The 20,230-nt window shown below is 38.8% G+C and overlaps 1 protein-coding gene across 5 annotated transcripts in view; it reads left to right on the plus strand.

The window, feature by feature from the left end:
* Positions 1–20,230, plus strand: part of TPK1 (thiamin pyrophosphokinase 1) — a 300,992-nt gene that overhangs the window by 234,640 nt on the left and 46,122 nt on the right. For all 5 annotated transcript variants that reach the window (XM_066322592.1, XM_066322599.1, XM_066322608.1 and 2 more), the window contains one exon: positions 1,844–1,955. In XM_066322592.1, coding sequence (XP_066178689.1) covers positions 1,844–1,955 — 112 coding nt within the window. The remainder of the gene's footprint in view (positions 1–1,843; positions 1,956–20,230) is intronic.

Consider the following 20,230-nt stretch of genomic DNA (forward strand, 5'->3'; position numbering starts at 1 on the left):
CTGAGCAGCAATGTGTGCATTCATTGGGATCAGACAGTCTCACACCTTCATGTCTCATTCATCATCAGCTTCATTATTGACAATGTCTGTAATCGCATAACAAGAGAGATTGTACTTGTAGCTCTTCTCTTCCTTTCCTCTTCCCTCCATGCTGTGAGAGAGAAATGGCATGGCATATTGCATAGCTAAAAGCTTATCAAGCCTGAATTTGTTACACCTCTGAATTTGGCAGGCAAGCATTCACAACCACTGCATATATACGTGGCTTATCACCATGTGAAGCTGGACACCCTGAGAAGACAGATAATATTGGATTGGTTTTCTTGTTCCTCTGCAGACAATCAAATTGACTTAAGCTATGCAATCTGATATTTCCCTAATTGACTGCTTTTCCAAGGTTCATTTGTTAACTGAGAGCATGACATGTATTGAAGTTGTTTCTTCATAATGCATTTGGCATTAACAGGAGAAGCTGTTGAATGCCTCAGACATCAATGTCTCAGCAATAAGATATTTTGCCTACAGTTTTGACTTTCTAACTAGTGACTTTGTATTTGCAAGGTATGTGAAATGAGCAGAGGACAGGACAGGGCAGGAGAAAAAAGCTTAAATGCATTCTCCTAAGAAAACTTGTGAGACTTTTTTTTGCTGTTTGGGACATTTAGTTGAGTTTTATAGTTTAACTGTTCTTCATTTCTTTTGGTATAAAACCTTGGTTTCTTGCTTAACAAAGTGTTCACTGAATAGTCCATAGGCTTTAGAGTCCTTTTATTTTGGTATATTTATAAATAGGTATATCTGATTTTATCTACAGTGGTAAAGATTTGTGTGTAAAAGACGTGCTCAAGAGTTTTGCTTGCCTGCATCCGTAAGAGAATAAAATAAAAAGCAAAAACATCTTCTATTTCAAAGAATCGTAAGTTTCTCCCACATGAAGCCCAGGCTTATTTGAAGGAATAAATTTTCTGTGTAGAAGAGGCCCAAGGATGATTTCTCCACTGATCTTGTCACTACTTTTCATTTGCTGCTTTCTTGTACCTGATTTCCATAAACGCTTTCTTAGTTTCTTAGAACACAGATTGTGCCAAAACTGTAACACTCAGCACTTTTCATTCTGTTAAAGATTTCCGTTATCTACTCTTCCTTGTAACTGTTCATAGGATGTTCACACAGGATCTGTAAGTGCTAATTAAGAAATTTATCACAAATACATCATCATTAATAGTTGATGTTTCTCCTGCATCCCATGAATGTTTTAGTTAGTAGATACATTTATCTTGAATGTAAAAAAAGCTTAATTTCAATTTTTTTCATTACTTAACGTAAGCAAGTTACTCTAAATTTTTAGGTTAAGTTTCTGCTTGTATTCCTCCTTCTGGGAAGAATATATGCCTGGAGAAGTACATGAAATGTTACAGATGTTGTCAAAATAATTGAGGTGCTTCAGTGGTGCTTTGAATAGCACTGTTTAGGAAGCAAAACACAGCTGTTTAGATGAGGAAAAAATGAGTGAATGGATCAGGATGCCTTCATTTCCCAGGAATAAAGAGCCTAGCTTTGACAGAAGGGCTATTCAAATAATGCCGGGGAAGAATAAGCAAAGCTAGATTCGGCTCAGAAAATCCTAGAAATGAACTTTTCAAACCTCTAAGGTCTGGAACATCTCTCTTCCCTCTGTAAACACCAATGGCCTGATTTCCTGCTGCTACCAAATATTCCTGAGCCCTTGGGGGACATTCTGGACCTTTCTCCAAGTACCTCCTCGTTTGTTTGCAAGGTCTGCCATCAAATGCCATTTGAGTGCCTGGCGAGCACTGACTCCAGAAACACTTGTGTCTTGCAGGGTAAGCACAGGCTGCGTGTGGACACAGGACTGGAGGGCTCCTGGTGTGGCCTCATCCCCATCGGGAACCCCTGCGAGAGTGTGACCACGACAGGCCTTAGGTGGAACCTCAGTAAGTGAGATGCCTCTGGGGCGGTGGGTTTGATGTGGTCCTCACCCTACTTTTAGAGCAGCTTCACCACTGATGAAGGGCCTTACAAGTTTGAAGGTGAGGCATGGCACTGAATCTTTGCCAGGCCATTTTTTTTTTCCTAGAAATTAAAGGGTTTTTTAAAAAAAAGGCAAGAGAAAAATGTTTCAACCTGAGATATCACAAGCAGAAACACATTTTCCATTTGGGAGTGATTGTGCTCTTCAAACAGAACATTTGTTGAGGTCATGATACATTACCATCTTGATACATTGGCCTCCAGGGAGAAGAAGCCACGAGTGTCTAAACTCCTGCTTATAAGTCATAAACAGACAAATAATAAAATGGTGCAGATTATTAAAGCTACTTCACATAGCTTCACATAGCCTGAACTGCTTCATGTGCATTGTCTGTTTCTCAGCTCTGAATGAATAGGCCCTTTTTCTCGCTGTAAAGTAGAAAAGAGTCCATTTGATCTAGAACCAGGGACATTTATCTGTAGACAAAGGAAGTTTTATGACCCCAAAAATATTGAAACAATCTTCATCCTCCTGCCTCTTCCCTCTACACTGAGTCATTTGGGGTGTATTTACACAGGAAAGTAATGGGATATTTTCGGTAAAGATTCATTAAAACTTAAGTGGGAGCAAAGCAGTAATTGAGAGGACCTAATCTGAGTCTGATTGACATGTCCAGGCTTTAGAGCCATTCCATGCAGAAAGAGCATACTGTTCTCACAGTTTGCAATGCAATGCCTTCACTGGCTAAGAATGAATGTGAGTGACCTACTGTGCCAGCCAGCCAGCAGAACATCTGCTGGTTCCAGTGAGAGCTTGAGCGTGTGCAGTTAAGGTGGTGGTAGGCATTAGTAGCTCATTAATGATAACACATATAAGTATGGCATTAGTTTTGGATTGTGAGAGAATTGCCAGATGAAGAGCTCTCTGGCTAGCAATATTTCTGTCCTTTTAAACTGGTCTGGAAGGGCTTAATATGTTGTGTGAGAGACATTCCTTTAATTTAAAAAAAGAGTCAGATATTTTCATTTGTATGTATAAACACAGTTGACATAATAAGACACTGAACTTTCATTTGCTCATCTCCTGTTGTCCAGCAACTTCTGTGACCCATTGCAGTGAGATACTAATTTCTTCAGAAAATGTTCTATCCTTCAGAATGAGGTGCAAGAAGCTCAAACCAGCCTCATATTAATGAAGGAAGCATCTCTAAATCCAGTGTTGTATTACAAAAGGCTACTGTGTGGATCAAAATGTGGTAGATGCAATGAGGACGCAGCCCTTTGGTTTTTATTAGTTGAAAAAGCCATTTTTTCAGATACAACAGAATTTTTTCTGTTTAATTCCATTAATTTCCTCAGATTTACAAGGCCCTCATCAAAAAGGTGGTAATTTTAAAGATGGTCTGTCTGCTCTGTTCCTTTGTTACTGCTAAATTATGTTTGCCTGATCTGCTAAAGCTGAAGAGAAAGGGATTGCAAGTCAGCTGTGCCAGCTGGAGGAGGATGGATGGGGGAGATGAAATGGCAGCAAATATGTTTTCTTTCTAGGGTAGGGTTAAGATACCAGTTTCTTAAATATTGGTCATAACTAGATATGGACCTATGGGGTTTTTTTATACACTTATTTTTTTTTTCCCTGAGGGACAAAAAAGTATTTATATAATCGTTTCCTGCTTGTTTCTTCTTAACACAACACCATCATCTCTGCTTCTCTCCACCCTTGTTGCTGTTATTTTTCAGGAGGAAAGAGAGCTGACCTTTACAGTGTTTTGCTTAATGATGTATATATTGCATCCCATTACAGGCTGTTTTCAGTCTCAATATTCATATTTCTCCCAGGTTGTAGTTCTTTCATTTACTTCTCCACATTAATCACAGATATATCTGTAAAAACAAAAAAATGATCTGGTCTTCCTTAAAGAGACTCAACCTATCTGAGACATCAAGGTCATTACAACCTGAAACTGCTCTCTTGCCCAGGTAACTAGAGCTAACCTTTTCACTCATCCAAATGCAGAGTAACCTTTGAATAAAATTATTGGTCAAACACTGATTAAAAAATTAAAGTGGAGTTACATTCCCCAAAGGGGAAACCAATATGTCCAATAGAGCATGAGGTTAGTTGTGACTTGGTTGGATATTTTTCCCTAATAAATAGGACCTACATTCTGGTAGTTAAAGTTTGATAGTAACAATAGCTTCTATTGGTAAGTTAATGCACTTTTATGCTACCTGTAGTTTTGCACTTACTTCAAAAAATATTAATCCTCCTGTAAATTGGGATGGAGAAGCAAAGGAACAACTGGGAAGAAACAGAATTATAAGAATTATACTGAAGTGTCATATGGATGTCAGCCTTGGTGCTGATGGCTGGCAATTGCAGAGCTTTACTTGTTCATTCATTAACAGCAGTCTGAGTGTACACCTCAGTGTAAATATATTGTAAACCTCAGTGAATAATGTTTGTGGTTATAAATTCATTTTCATGTGTAAATCATAAAAGAAATGGAATTTTTAAACTGAACATGACGTGAAAGGCCTATTCCTCCAGTTTGTTATGGAATTAATTGGATGTGACCTAACAAGTTGAGGTTTAAAAAGTAATTTTTAAGTCCTCAGAATATTTAGCTGTCTGGGCAGTAAACTGATTTCAGAATTTTAGTTCAAACCCTGATGGTAGGTGGTAGGGGAGCCCTCGTTTTTACAAACAGTAATTTCCAGCAAATCAAAATTCAAATAACACTGCACTACAAGAAAGGGCTGGCTTTGCATCAAAGATTTTGATGTTTAACACCAATTTCTGCCTGAGTGTATCTAGATTACTCTGCCAATTAAAATTTGTGAAACCTTGAAGAGGTAGTCAAATGTTATCTGTGTCCAGTGTGCAGATGCTGTCATGATACTTCGTAAGTTCTGAATACAAAAAGATAAGGATAACTAACTAGGACAGAAGCTTTATTGAGGTTAAGAGTAAACTACCAAAAATCTCATTTCAATGGCTGAATTCGATAAACCTGAAATCTTTAAGTTATTCTGCTAGCAGAAAAACAATGATGTCTTCTAATATTACAGAATTCATTACTTTTTTGTATGTTTATTTGAGAATGAAGCATGTATGCATGCTTTTTATGTCAAAAATAGAATTTTCATTTGTTCTAGTTCTCATCTTATCAGTGAAAGAACTTGGAGAAGAAAGTGGAAAATTGATTAGAAAAAAATACTTTTATCCATATTTGCTATTGTGTAGCACATACTCAGAACACATTATAAAAATACTCTTTCCATTCTTAAAGGGATACAGATCTTTTCTGTATTAAAATCTGATTTACAGCGCAGGAATCAGATAATGCTTTATCTGATTTGACTCACCTAACTGCTTGCTGGTAACAGCTCTCATGTCTAATAAATAAATAACAAAAAATCCAATGATGCCAGAATTACCCAGCATTCTTGATTAGGTCCTCAGTGGTGCTTTCGTGGAAGGTAAATAAGAATGAAGGTAGAAATCAGCTGCACTGCTTGTCAAAGAAGAGGTTGGAGGGTAATGGGATGCTTTTTTAGGAAATTCTTCCTTTTCTGTGAAATTACTTTAGAAAATAATCTTGCCAAGTATTTTATTCTTCATCCCTATGGCCTTTTAGTTATGCTGTATGTCATGCCTGTACTGAAAATGCCAGCATATACGTGCATGAGTGTGTGTATATATATGTATACACCTATCTATATCTATCTTTCTATCTCTCTCTCTGTCTATCTATCTATCTATCTATATATATATAATCTCTGTGTGTATGCTATTGTACTTTCCAGATAATTTTCATGCCAATTTGCCTTCTTTAGGCAGGAAGTTAAATTGCTGTAAAATGCTGCCATTGGAAAGAGTGCCACTGTCATTTAATGTCAAAGGCAATAGCAATAACAACAGAAGCAAGACCTTTCTCTAACTGTAATAACAGAGCATCCACTGACTACTAATGTCACAGGTAGATGAACAGGATCCCAAATATTTTTGGTGCTGTTTACATTGTTAGTAAAATTGAGGTGTTTGCACTGTTTTACTTCACTGGAGTTTTATTGATGTTGCATTGTCAATGAAACAAAAAGTTTACAGAAGCAGTTGTGCTTTGTGTTTTAGGAGAATTCGTAGTCTAAAAGGTGAAAGAATGCTACTAACTTCTTTTAAAAAATAGAAAAAAAAGAGGGTGAGGGGCTGTTCTGGGAAATGTAAATTAAAATGGACAGGTATCTGTGCTAGTGAGGCTGTTAGTAAAAGCACTCTTCTTAGCTGTTTCATAACTGAAATAGTTTATATCACGTATTTTACTGCCCCAGTTCTGACTGAGGCAGACTAAGTGGCACTTCTGGGAATAGCTTTGTTTTCAGTGGCAGAGTAAATAGCTTCACAGCTGGATTTTCATTCTCCTCTGCTTTCCTCTCTTTCCCTCCTTTCTCTTGTTCTTTACTAGTGGAAGATACATTATCAGTGATGTATTTTTTCCCTTATCCATTGCAGCTCTAAGACTCTGGGTAGGAGTGGAATGGACAGAAATTATATTGCTGATCCCAAAGCATTGGGTGGCTTTGACCTTTGGCAACCTGTTTGCCTGCAGGAGTGCTGCTGTCTGACTAGCAGGGTCATATCATTTATTACAAGGCATGGCCTGCTGAAATACTTTTCCAATGAAGCAGATGTTCTGATGGTGGCAGCCTGGCATCCCACTGGCTTACTGCAAGTCAGCAAAAACAATGAGGGCCTTGCTTAGGATTACATAAAATGATTTTGAACCATAGACACCATTTGGTGTGCCTTAAATGACTGATGAACACAGAATTCAGTTGTGCTGGGCCTCTAAAACTGTATTTGCATTTTTTTTGCTGAACAGCAGCTTGAAAATTCAGTGAGACTTTGTGAAAAGGCTTGAAATGGGGATTTGAGGTCACACATTCAGTTCATTTCCACATATGTCAATAAATGAATTTTGGAATTAGTGGGAGAGAGATTCAGATCCACCTCCTCTTTAGCGAGGTAGCAGGGTCCCTGGCATTCAGTTTGTAAAGGCTGCTTTAAGGTGATAAACAGATATGCTTTTTCAGATCACACTGTTGGGGCAGCATTACTACTGTGGGACTCCACTTATGGAAAGATTTGTGTGAGTACCTTAGTTCTGAACTAGCTCAAATCACTTCTAGTGGTAAGTTTAGCTCAGCTGGAAAGCCATCTTTAATGGGATATAGAGCATGTATATATGATCTTTCCATGCAGCAGTAATAGGCAATAATTGCCAGGAAGGAGAAGAGTAAAAGAATCTCAGAGAGACTCCAGCACAGCTGTGCACAGAGGAGATGACTCTCCAAAACCTGAGTAACACCATCCTAAAGTAAAATTTAGAATCATAATAGAATGTCCTGAGTTGGAATGGACCCATCAGGATCATCAAATCCAACTCCTGGCCCTGCACAGGACAACTCAAAGAGTCACACCGTGTGCCTGAGAGTGTTGTCCAAGTAATTTTTGAACTGCATGACTCTGTAAAAAGTCTCCATCTTTCTTGTAGGCTTCTACTGGAAGACTGTAATTAGGTCCCTCTGGATGGCATCCCATCATTCAGCTGTGTCAACTGCACCACTCCACTTGGTGTCATCTGTAAATTTGCTGAGGATGCACTTGGCCCTTCATCTACATCATTAATGAAGACATTAAATAGCAAAGGTCCCAGTATGAATCCCTGAGTGACACCTCGTGTCACAGATGTCCATTGGGACTCTGAGTCACTGACCAGCACCCTCTGGATATGACCGTACAACCAGTTCCTTATCTACCTAACAGTCTAGCCATCAAATCCATCCAGTTTGGAGAGAAGGGTGTTGTGGGGAACTATGTTCAAGACTTCTTACAGAAGTCCTGATAAATGACATCTGGAGCCTTGACCACTTCCCTGGGGAGCCTTCTCCACTGATGTTGTCACCCCATCATAGAATGCCACTGGGTTGTTTAGGCAGGACTTGCCATTGGTGGAGCCACGCTGGCTCCATGTGCCTTAGCACAGCTTCTAGGAGGATCTGTTCCATGATCTTCCCAGGCACAGAGGTGAAACTGACAGGTCAGTGGATCCCAGGGTCCTACTTTCTACACTTTTAAAGAGAGGTACGATGTTTCCCTTTTTTCAGACATCTGGGACTTCACCTGACTGCCAGGACTTTTCAAATACCATGGAGAGTGTCTTGGCGATTACATCAGTCAGTTCTCTCGGGACTCTTGGGATGTATCTCACCAGGTCCCATAGACTTATTGTACATTCAGGTTCCTCAGGTAATCATGAACCTGGTCTTTACTTACAGTGAGAAGCACTTTGCTGCCCCAGTCCCCATCCTGCTGTCCATCCACTCAAGAGATGTGGGAAGAGAAGGTGACACATTGAGACGAAAGAGGTGTTGAGTACCTCAGCCTTCTCCTCATCCATTGTTACCCATTTTCCACCACTCTTTATTGGGGATGGTCTCTTTGACCTTCCTTTTCTGGTTAACATACCTGGGGAAGCCCTTCCTGTTATTCCAGGTTCAGCTTTACCTTGTCCTTCCTCAGCTGTATTTCATCTCCATATTCTTCCCAGGTTTCCTGTCCTTGTTTCCATTGCCCCTGTGCATTTGCTTCTTTCCCTTTAGTTTGACCAGCACTTCCCTACTCAGCCATGCCCATCTCTTGTTTTCTCTGCCTGTTTTCTTGCTCCCAGGGATTGCCAGCTCTTTTGCTCTATGGAAGACTTCCTTAAAGATCTGCCAGTTCTGCTTTGCTTCCTCATCCCTGAGGGCAGTTTCACAAGGGATCCCACTGACTGTCTCTCTGAAGAGCTGGAATTTTTCTCTCCGAATGTTCAGAGCCTAACTTTATTCCTTACCTGACCTGCACATCTCAGGACTGTAAACTCCACCTGTGTGTAGTCACTGCAGACCAGGCTGTCTCCAGTCTCCATGGCCCCAATTCACTCACTTCACCTCCCTGACCAGAAACTTATATATGTGCAGCTACATTGTTGTAGCACATTGCAACTATGGAAACTAGTTTCATTATTAATCTAGAGGGGAGAGTGTTGTCAAGAGAGCAAAATGCTGTTCTTTCTCTTGCATCCCCTATATTACTTCAGTCCTTGCTTCTACTAATGGAAATGTTACCCAGAGGGAGGAAGAAATAGGTGCTCTCTGCTTCAGTCCAGCATTGGTGCAGATTATCCATATCGCTCTGGTGGCTATAGGTTGGTAAGTGTACAAAAAGTCACATGAAAATCAAAAGCAACCTACTACTGAAGGATGTCCATTGTAGAGTCAAAGCACCTTTCTGAGCAAGAGGGAGATCTGCAGAGACCCAGAAAGCTACCATTTAGATTGTTTGTGGTCCAGATTAGCTCTATGGATTTCAGCGCTGACTCTGAATTTTTGTTGTTGAGTGTGGAGGCTGAATTTGTCCAAGAAGGAGACCTCATAATTTATACTGACGACATTTAGCCCTAAAGGCATTCTCATCGGTCAATCTGTCCACATGGATACTGGGAAATCATCTTTTTTAGGCAGCAGTGGAGTCAAAGCTGGAACATAATATGGTGTACTTCAATGAAAGTCAGTGAAAAATTGGCCAGAGTACAAATGCCCATTTGTCATATCTCTTGCAAATATACTTTAATTGTTTTCATCCTTAAATGCCCAGAACCAGCCATAATAAATGTAAATGTCACCCTGCCTGGAGATTTGCAAAAGCAAGAAAGCTCTCTGAGGCAGGTGGTGAGTTATTGCCAGTTCCCAATGTCTCTGCAGAACCACAAAAGGGCTAGGACCAGTAGGAGAACAAATCAATCACATCTGGCTAGAGTATTCCAGAATTAAAAAATGAAATGTGTTTATCTGTGATGACTCAGTTAATGAATGTGTGCTACTTAGATTTTTGGGGGGTTGTTCAAGTAGGTAAGCATTGCCACTAAGCAATGACTCCTCCTTTGCAATTTGTTTGTAGACCTTTTAGTTCTGTTTACATTTTTACTACATACCAATGTATGTGATTGATCTCTTCTTCCCAAAAATATGACACTGAAGGAAATTATTTTCTCTGCAGTGATCTATTCCTGTACCCTAATGGCAAACAGTCCTGGCTATCTCCTTTACAGTGTCTCAATTCTTCATTCAGTGTTCCCTTTGTAAACATTTTGCGTGTTGTATCTGAGAGGGCACTAATTTCTTGCAGTTTTTGGCTCTAGTTGTTTGTGGAAAGGTGTTTTTTTCCTGCTGTTATATCAAGTTCCATAGAGGATGAAAATCTGGCGGATGTCATCACTGACTTCTGTTGCTTGTTGTAAAAATTTACGTTTTGGCTGTAAGTTGTTCATAAACAACATCCTGATGTGTAATTAATAAACCATTAACAACTGACTGTAGTGTGCATGCTCTGGAACTATTAATTTTAGACACATCACTAAACGAAGCTGTTAGGTAAGTTGGTAGATACAAATTTTTGATAGATGATTCTATGTCTGGCCACAGAAGCAGCTGTGACTTTTCTGGGGCAGTAAATTCATATGGTGGGAGGGAGTCAAGCCAAGTCAAGGGGAAGAAAAAAGAGAAAGTGGCAGAATGGCAGTGTGAGATTGTGTTCAGGATTAGGAATGTATTTGTGAAAAAAGGCAGATAACATCAAAAGAGGTGAAGATAGAAATACAGAGATTGAGAAAATGAGAATGGAGGTGTTTTAAGTAGACTGTTGACATCTTCCTTTTTGAAGCACTGAATTGAGATCAAAATTTCTGTCTTGTTATTTCTCTGCTGTTTGTGATCTCTCTCATTTTCCACTGCTGTCTAGGCTTTATAACCTACTTCTACTGTCAGTAAACTGCTAAGCTCAATGCAGGCCTGTCCCTAGGATCTGCCCAGGTATTGATCCAACAGTAAAAGATGGCATTAGACATTTGATTTGGAAACAACTTGCACTCCTATGGATATAAATTCAAGACTGAAACTAAGGAAAGCCAAAAAAGAGAGAAATAAAATTAATTAGTGTTTGGATGTAATGGTACTTAGAGATTTGAGATGTCAGCATCACTCAGTGTCCTAGGTGTATTCTTTAGGAATGAATCTGCAGTCAGAGTCGACAGTGCAGATATGTACAACCTCAGCCTTTCCCACTGCAGGAATGGAGATACCTGGAAGGAATAAGACAAAGCACTTGTTCAGGTTGTGGGTCAGGCAATTGATTGTCTGGAGTGTTTCCTCTGCCCAGGTACTTTATCTACTTGCAAGTTAGCTATTCATTTCTCTTGGCACTCAAAGGAGTTTTCAGCACCATAACATTCCTGAGAGCTCTGCCTGGGTTCTGTAAAGCACAGGATACTCCCAAATGAAAGCTGTAGCATCATCCTTAGGATACTACATAAGATGTTAAAATCTTGAACAGTTTCACATGTGCAAATGGTATTATCAATTCTATCATAATGAGCAACACAAACCCTTGAGGAATTCAGCAGGCATGTTTACACATATATATACAATGCAGTTTATATAGTAAATAAGGCATAAGAGCACTATGATTAATTAGGACTCAGAGGGTGTCAGTTAAGAGACTACTATTTGCCAAAATGGATCTGGCCTGCTGAGTTAGTGGGACTCTGTAATTAAAGGATGAAAGCTAAAGAACCTGTACTAAAATTCCACAGGCAAACATTAATTCTGACATCCCCTTGCTCCCAAGTCCATGACTTCACAGCCTTAGCGTTTCTTAAGGGTTGTCTTCTATGTGTATTATTTCCAGGTGAATGTGGGTTCATATGCAGTTGACAGGTAAAGTATATGGAGCATGTCCCCTTGTATCAATAAAAGTTTAGGTCAGCATGTGGAAGCAGAGTTTCCTGTTATTTACATTTTGAAGCTTTCCCTTATGTTTAATATGAAAAAAAATAAATAATTCAAAAATTCAAAATATTTTCAGTGTGTTATAAGTGTTAATACGTGTCATAAACCAAACAGTAAATCCAAATAAATGGAGGTGGAATGAATGTCATGAGATCCTACAACCTGTGTAGCTTTCCTATGGCTTCACTCCTGAAAAACATGGAAAAAGGCTCCTCTTTTATGAGCTTTCAGTTCAACTTTGGGGATTCCTTTATAACAGCATCTTAAGAAACTCTGCTCCAATTAATTTTTTTTCTTTTTGAATTCTGCAGATACAGTATGTGATAAATATATTCTTATGCTATTAAGCATTATAACACAGCATTTATAATCTAATTGCCAATAAGAAATCTCAGAACTGTATGTTTAGGTTTCCCAAGGGTAGGGCATAACTATGATTTACCCAGGCCTCAGCAATACTCCTGTATCACTGCTGATTGGCAGGCCACTTAATGATGCTGTTTATAAGGCAATTTTCTAATCAGCTGCATAAACACTCATCAGGAACTTGCTTCTTGATTTAAAGCAGAATTGGAGAGTTAGCAATTGTTTTGCTTATAAAAACAGATGGGGAAAAAAGCAAATCACTAAGAGAAATAATACAAATATAAGCTTTGATTTCATAAATCTGGATTGTGCTTTCAAAAGTTCAGTATAGAATTAAAAGCTGTGGCATGAATGAATCTGCATTCATCAGGCTATTTCTTTGTGCGTTGTGAAACAGAATGATGATAGCTCTAAATATTAACAATCTTGTTTTTAACAGGTGTTACATTTCCAATAATTTTTAAATAATTATTATGTGATATAGTAAATATTCTGTTGAGTCTGGTCAGTTGAAACTGAGGCACACTTAGTTTTCTGTTTATTTCATATTTCATTTCCACTCAAAAAATAATTAATTATTCCACACTTTCTATCTATTTAATTCTTTTGTTCATAATAGAAAAGCTTTAATCTTAAAAATGTAGTATAGATCACATGTAAGCTAGGTCAAGTGTGTCTGGTGTGGAAGCAATTCATTATATGATTTAAGAGGTTTTAAAAAGATGAGCTTCATTTGACCTGACAAGTTTATGAATAGTTTTAACCAGCACAAATAAAATATGCTTTCCACATTTATCCCCAAGTAATCATTGTAAAACCCTTGTAAACACAGTTCTGTAGGCTGTATATCCAGAATATGTTGAAGAAATCGTGTTTTAGGAAAATACTAGAGCTTAATACTAAGTTTGTGGAATTAACAGGAGAATTGCATACTGACTTAATAGTAATATTTTAATCTGTAGGTGCCCCTGTCCCTTTCTTACTAGAGTTATTTAAGCCCTGAACTCATCAGAAGATTTAGGCATTTGTGCATTTTTATACATGTTACTAGTTCCATTGAATATAAAGGGATTATTCAGTGTGTAGAGTTAAATGTGCAGAAGTACTTACTACAAGTCAGACTGTGAACTGGAAGTTCAAAAATGTCTGAAATGGCTTTTCTGTATGTAAAATAAGCTGGTACTGACTTTGATCTCAATTTTCAGGGTTAGCTGCCTGGGCTTGTACCTATTCTAATCTCTCTTCTCATTCACCAGTGCTGTAAGTTCTGTTTTTAAGTTCTGCACATTTTTTATGTATTGTTGGTGGACTGTAGTAATTTACATGAATTCCTCCTGATTTTACTGTTGAATGCCTAGGCAAAGCATGAAGACATGGCAAAACAAATGACTTTGAAATATTTCTCACATCTGGATTCTTTATCTGTAATTCAGCAGTTGTGGTTTCCTACCAGTACAGATGTCAGGTCCGTGTATCAAGTGAATTTTTCATATGAGAACTTTGGAGAAAAGGGCCTCTGAATGCCTACCAGAATCTTTAAACAATCATAAACTTTTCATAAAAAGCAAAAAATGTTAGAATATGGTACACGTCTGCATAGTTGTAAGAGAACAAAATACTCTGGATGGAGTAAATCAACCACAGAAGATATGAGTTTTTTGGGAGTTTTTGTTTGTTTGTTTGTTTTTGTTTTTGTTTTTTACCACGATGATACAAATGATACAAATTTGCCACACTTTTGTGTCTCTCTCTGCCATATGTGAAGCAAGATTTTCAACCCACCTTAAAACCATGGATGCGGCCAAGACAAGGCACTTGCTGGGGAACAGGGAATGATTTCCACATCACACTATGGGCTGGAATATGTGAAATACTAACTATGACATTAATCTTTTTGTACTAGAATAATTTATTATTGTTCCTTTTTTTTTTATTTTGAAGTAGGAAGTGTGGTTATGCTTACCTTTTGAAGTTCCAAAAGCCTGAAAACTCTTCCTTTGGAAAGTGCAAATCAACAAATGCTGGCAGCACCCTAAAAGACAGCTTTCTGTTGTGAGCTTCTGTAGAGATTTATACTGCTCATTTGCAGTGTACAGTAGGAAGGTCAGTGGGTTATTCAGAGCTTGTGTGTGCCACTTCATTTTTGCTTCTTCCTTTGTTTAGCCTGTATGTTTATGTTAGCATAGTTCTGGACCATTTAAGTCTTCTCTTGGATTTTTGAGAGCTCTGCTGCTGGCAATTAATTTTACATCCTAAATATCCCAAGAAAACATTGTTGTCAGTGAATTTGTAAATTAGCTTGTGTTCCTTTTAATACCATAATTCCTTTAGTGTCCCAGCTGACATAATCTCGAAAGAATTTTACAGGCTGTTGTGAGATTCCGTTTTCCCAGTTTATGCTGTTCTCTAGCTTCCCAGGGTAATGATTCCCTAGGTGTTTGTCAGTCTGGGTTTTTGCACCCATGCTTCCTGAGTTTCTCTGCCAATTTTATGTTCTCTATTCTCTCATGCCAGTTTCAACAAATTCTTTAAAAGTTACAAATAATGAAGACAGTCTTTTTAAAAAACTAACAAACCACAAACAAAAAAATCAACCCAAAAATCATCTATTGTTGTCATGAAACAGCACCACTTGCTGACTCAGTGGGTAGCAAACCAGGCTGGGGATCCAGCAGTGTGGCTGGAATACATCATTATCTCTCAGTAGTAAACTGCCTTACTTGTCCTGCTGCTTATCTTGTTAACTCTTTGGGGCAGGGACCACACAGTGCCCTCTGTCCTTACTAGTAGTCACATACTACAGGGATAAACATAAATTGCAAATGGGAGGTGACTTCTGGATTTACAGCTGAAAGCTATTATCATGGGATGATTCCTGATTTTAAATAAATCCGTATTCTGTGAGTGTAAAAGACTGCATCTGGGTTATCATCTTCAGAAATGGTACTGTGGAAAAAGAAGAAAATCACTGTTTAACATACAGTGCCATCTACAGAGCAGGCTATGCAACCTGAACTTCTGACATTATTTGGGAGGGTTTTTTTCTGTTTTTTTTCTGTTTTTTTTTCTTTTTTCTTATCACTGTCTCATTGACATTAATGGCTAGAGAGTGTGTGAGAAGTTTTTGTCAGATGTCAGGAGCACTGGAGGATGAGAGCAGTTTGTGCTCTCATCTGTGTTGGCTGTAATCGGCAACATCCATGGGCCAGGCTTCAGCAACAGCAGCCACTCTTAACTTTCTCTTACAAGCCTATGTTGTTTGAGTGTTTTGTTGTTTTGGGGATTTTTTGGGGTGGGTTTTTTTTTTTTTTTTTTTTTTTTTTTAAAGTGCAGCTGCTTCTAGAAATGCTGCATCTGCAGCCAGCCTTCCTAGCAATCATGACCTACCACAGCAGTCTGACAGGCAGGCAGAGGTGGAAAAAGGAGGAAAGGGACTGGAGAGGAAAAAGCCCATCGTGATCATGTTATGTGAACATGAAGTATATTAAGGCACCTTGTCAACTGTCCTCTCTGTTTACAGCCAGTTCAAATGTGGAGGTGAAGGGCAGTGGGTCTTTCCATATGGTTACCTTAGTGTGGAGGAAACTGTTAAGCAGTGGTTTTGTGTTTGCATGGTTCATTGGTTGAAATGACACTGCAAGGAGAGTTGGATTAAATCCCCAAAATCTTTAGAATGATCTTCAGATAAATGTTAATTTTGATGTAGAAAACTGAATTTATTTTTAAAGACAAAAGAAGAGAAAGAACACCGAAGTATTACACCTAAACTGTTGTTTGTCTTCTTTTGGCCCCTGAACATGGCAAGTTATCTGATCTTTAACCTGTTACTAGCTCAGGACCCACTGTTTGCCATCTTCAAATTAGTACGTTCTGGCATCCAGGGCAGAGACAAAACAATTTTTTGGCAGATGATCTTGCACAGGTGAAGAGGGAGAGTGAAATAAAGAAGAGTCTTTGTTTTCTTATATAGTTGCATGGGAAATTCAGTGAATTTGAAGAAGCAGCAGAGAAGTACTGGGAGTCTGAGTATCTGAGACCACTGAAGTTGCACATTAAATATAGTTTGTAGACTAGTCTGCCATTTGTCACCTGCACTGTCACAGTCGGCACATGTGACTGTGTAGGTGAGTGGGGGTATATGTAAATAATAATTCCCCTTTATTTAATATACATTAAAAGTGAAAAGGGACAGAAATATGAGTTAGCAGAGTGCTACAAAATGTGAAGTTAATTATGCAGTAGTTATCCTCAACATTTCTATCTTTAAAGTGGTTTTGAACTGCTTAAGTGCAGCAGTTACTGCAGACTGTGATTAGATAAACGGATGCAAATAGTAATTGTAACTGATAAATGATTGATGATGGCTTTATATGTTTATCATTATATACTGTAAACACTCTTTACTCAGTGAGGATGGAGTCTCGAGGAAAATTGATGATGTGTGAAATACGAATTTAAACTGTATCGTGCTTTTAAGGGTTTAGAGGGCAAATATTGTAGGGACAATACAGAGTTGTTACCTGAGGAGCTGGTGAACTTTACCATTGGTGTCATTGGGCTGAGCACCAAACATCGGCCAGCTGATGTCCAGAGGCTGGATACAAGTGCAGCTGGGAAGGTGAGTTTACAGGAGAGAGCCTAAAAGTAGGTATGGGGAGGCTGAGCACTGTTGAATGATGGCTTTTGGTGTGGAAGGCCCCCTAATCCACTGCTCAAAAGGAGATGCCATTTCTCTTCATTTTTCTATTGCTTCTCATGGCTCCTGCCTTCTTTCACAACTTTCCTGTGTCCTGGATCTATGAGACATTTGTAATGCATTATTTGGTAGCCACAGAGTGACTGTGTTAGACCCGTGTTGTAGGAGCCACTTGGGACAGAACGAGTGTGTTTGGATCACTGGAAGTTAATGGAAACAAGGATATGAGTATGCATGTCTCTAGAAAAACAGGGTGGGATAGGAGATTTGTGCTGTGTTAATGGTGCTATAACTCTATTTGGTTTGTCACCTGCCATTTGCTAATTATTAATCACAGTAACAACATTTGTTACATTAATTGAAAGGGAGTTTTATTGCAGCAGCTTGAATTTAATATCAGCTCTTTGTGTATCCTACAATGCAAAAAGTAACCTGTGGTAATTAAATTACAGATTAAGTCTTCATTCTACATAGATTATTCTGCTCACTGAGGAATAAAATAAGCAAGATATTACAAAAGAAAAGGCACAGATCATTAGCAGCCTCTACTCCCTGCTCTGTATATTTCACTGAACAGAGTGCTGAAATCTGTCTGTTACTTTTCCTGTGGTGTTGTAAAACTAACAATGAATTTGCCATCTTCTCTGTCATGTGCCTGCCCTTGGGCTTGTACAAAAGAAGGGAATTAGGTTGTGTTTTGTTGACCTTTTAGATGCAAGGGAAATGGTAGTCCTGTTTCCTTACACATCAAATGCTGCCAGGCTGTTGTATGTGTTAACCTTTGTGGAGCACCCTGATGTGATCGTTACCCTAGTGCCAGGACACAGATGTCAGAGAGAATTGAGAAGGGATAGATTAGAGGCCATGCAAAACAGCTCAGCTAAAGAGGTTTTTCACCTGCACTGAAGAAAAGGTATTCTGTATATGTTTAACTACTTAGCTGGTCTGCGAGTCCTGTAATTTGCTTAGCCAAACAGAACTTCAAAACAGATGGTTTCTAAATTTGGGGAAAATAACCATTACAGTACTTTTCCCTGTGCAGTCTGCCGTTATACTTTAGTACTGAAATTATTTGAAAATTAAACAGGAAAATAAAATTTGGATCTTTACCCACTGAATACTAATTTCAGGAACATACAGTTTTCAGTATGTATTAGGTTTTCATCTGCACATTTAGCCTAAGATTTGTTTATGCTCTGATTTAGTGCCTCTTGCTGCTTACTTGCATAAGCACTACCAAATCAGTCAGTTGGAGTCACCAGAGTATTTAGCCCCCAGCTGCATTTGCTCATAAAAGGAGGAATGAGAAGTTTCCTCCTTTGCAGAGGAGGAAGTGGAGAAACAGAAGGAAGTAATTCATTGCACTTAGATAGCACCTGCCACCAGCCACCTCTACAGGCACTTCACCAATAGTGAGTGCACTGCCTTTTGTGGAAAGCATTTCTTTGTGAGAAACTGCATCATCCCCAGTCTCTTGATTGAGGAAACTGAGGTGCAGAGCGTTTTTCTCGTCCAAAATTGTAAGTGAAGGTAATCAGAAGATAGGAATCTGAATATCCTGGGCTTTGTGATTAGTTTCTCATGATGATAGATATAAATTATGACAAAGGACAAAATTATTATTACGAAATTATTCTTTTATGTTTAGGAGGGTTTTTTTAATATATGTGTAATATTATTGCACATAGTATTTTCAAAGTGTATCTAAGAAAGTTATATTTAGGAACTCTGCCCTTCTCTTAGAATATATGGTCATTTGTACGTTTCCACCCCTGAACATAAAAAAGGGTGTCTAAGTGTAAAAATTGAGCTAAAATTGGTTTTCTGAAAAGCCAGATATAGTATTTGGTCTCCAACAGAACTTGAACCATTAGTTGTCAGGGTGAGAGCAGCAGGATATTCTCAGGTAGCCTGTGAGATAATTCCTGTTCTTGGGTAATGAGTTATCTTGGGTTGGGGATTCCTAGAGGGAAATTCAGGTCTATGACTCATTTGATTCAAGTCTTTGCTCCTTCCAGGAGGCATGCTGTGCAATGCCTGGCCATACTCTGCTACACAAAGCTGAGCTGGGCTGTGGAAACCACTGCCACAGAATACCGTGGACCACAGCAAACACAGTGATACAGTCTCCACTTCAAGAAATCACTAAGCTACAGGTTTTTGAGGAAGGGTGTGCTGAGGAAGATACTGCTCCATATTGCCTGGTCTTTTAAGTTCTTTTGTAAATACCTCTTATGGACCTGTGTCAGTGTCCTACCAAGATCAATTCTTGGGATGACAACAGAGGCTGCTTTTGTGCTCTTTTGACCTGTAGAGTCCTCCTGAGAGCACAAATATGTTCTTCCAAATATGTTTGGGCTTCTCTCCAAGCTGTTTTGTCCTCTACCCAGATTGGAGACTTGTCACTGTTAGCAACACGAAAGGACGAAGCCGGTAGCAGGAGGTCAAGCAGGAAAGCTCTCTACTTTATTTTTTTGACTCCATATATATAGAGTTTTACAAGCAGGCCAAGACTGGCTACACAGGTAGCCAGCTCTTTTATCTCTTTGTTGAACATCACCATCAATCATGTTTCTCCTCCCAGAGGAGAAGTATGTAAACAAATCTAAAAATATACACAGTTTACTTGAAGCTGCATGAGAACAAATGCAAATAGTGAAAAGCAGGTAAACTTGAAGTAACAGGGACTTAGGATATTTTCAATTTAAAAGCTTTCTTAGACAGAGGACTAGAATTATATGCCCTTCTTCAGAGAGCATTCCCTTGTATGATGTATCACCTGTACTGTGGCAATAATATGTGTTTATCTCTGCTGAAAACCTCTAACCTGCTACATGTTTTTTTCCCATCCCTAGGCTATTTCTGCTAGTGCAGCTGTAAAATACAGCCTTCAGTTGCTTGCTAAATTGGCAAAATTAGTTGGCAATGGAGAGACTGCCTTGGCATTTTAATGGGCTTTGGCTACAAAGGTTTCAGAGTAGGACTTTTCTCCTTTACTTGAAAACCTGCTTTCTAGTTGGGGTTTCTAAAGGTGGTATTTTAGATCTACAGGCACTAGTGGAAGTGAGTTTTATGGGCCTGAAGTGTGGAGTCTAAAGCAGAGAACAAGATGACTTCCCTTCATATACTCTCCTGAACTTTCAGACTTTTTAACAAGGAAAAGCGTTTGGGTTCCTTTGCTTCATTGTTTTGTTTGGTTGGGCTTTCTTGAAACTGGTGCAGTTGTTGCTTCCCTGCCAGAGGTTTGTAGGTAAATACATGTGTCACACAGTATGAAGCTGTGAGAGT

Source organism: Sylvia atricapilla, chromosome 1, assembly GCF_009819655.1.
Source record: "Sylvia atricapilla isolate bSylAtr1 chromosome 1, bSylAtr1.pri, whole genome shotgun sequence".
In the NCBI taxonomy this organism is placed as follows: domain Eukaryota; kingdom Metazoa; phylum Chordata; class Aves; order Passeriformes; family Sylviidae; genus Sylvia; species Sylvia atricapilla.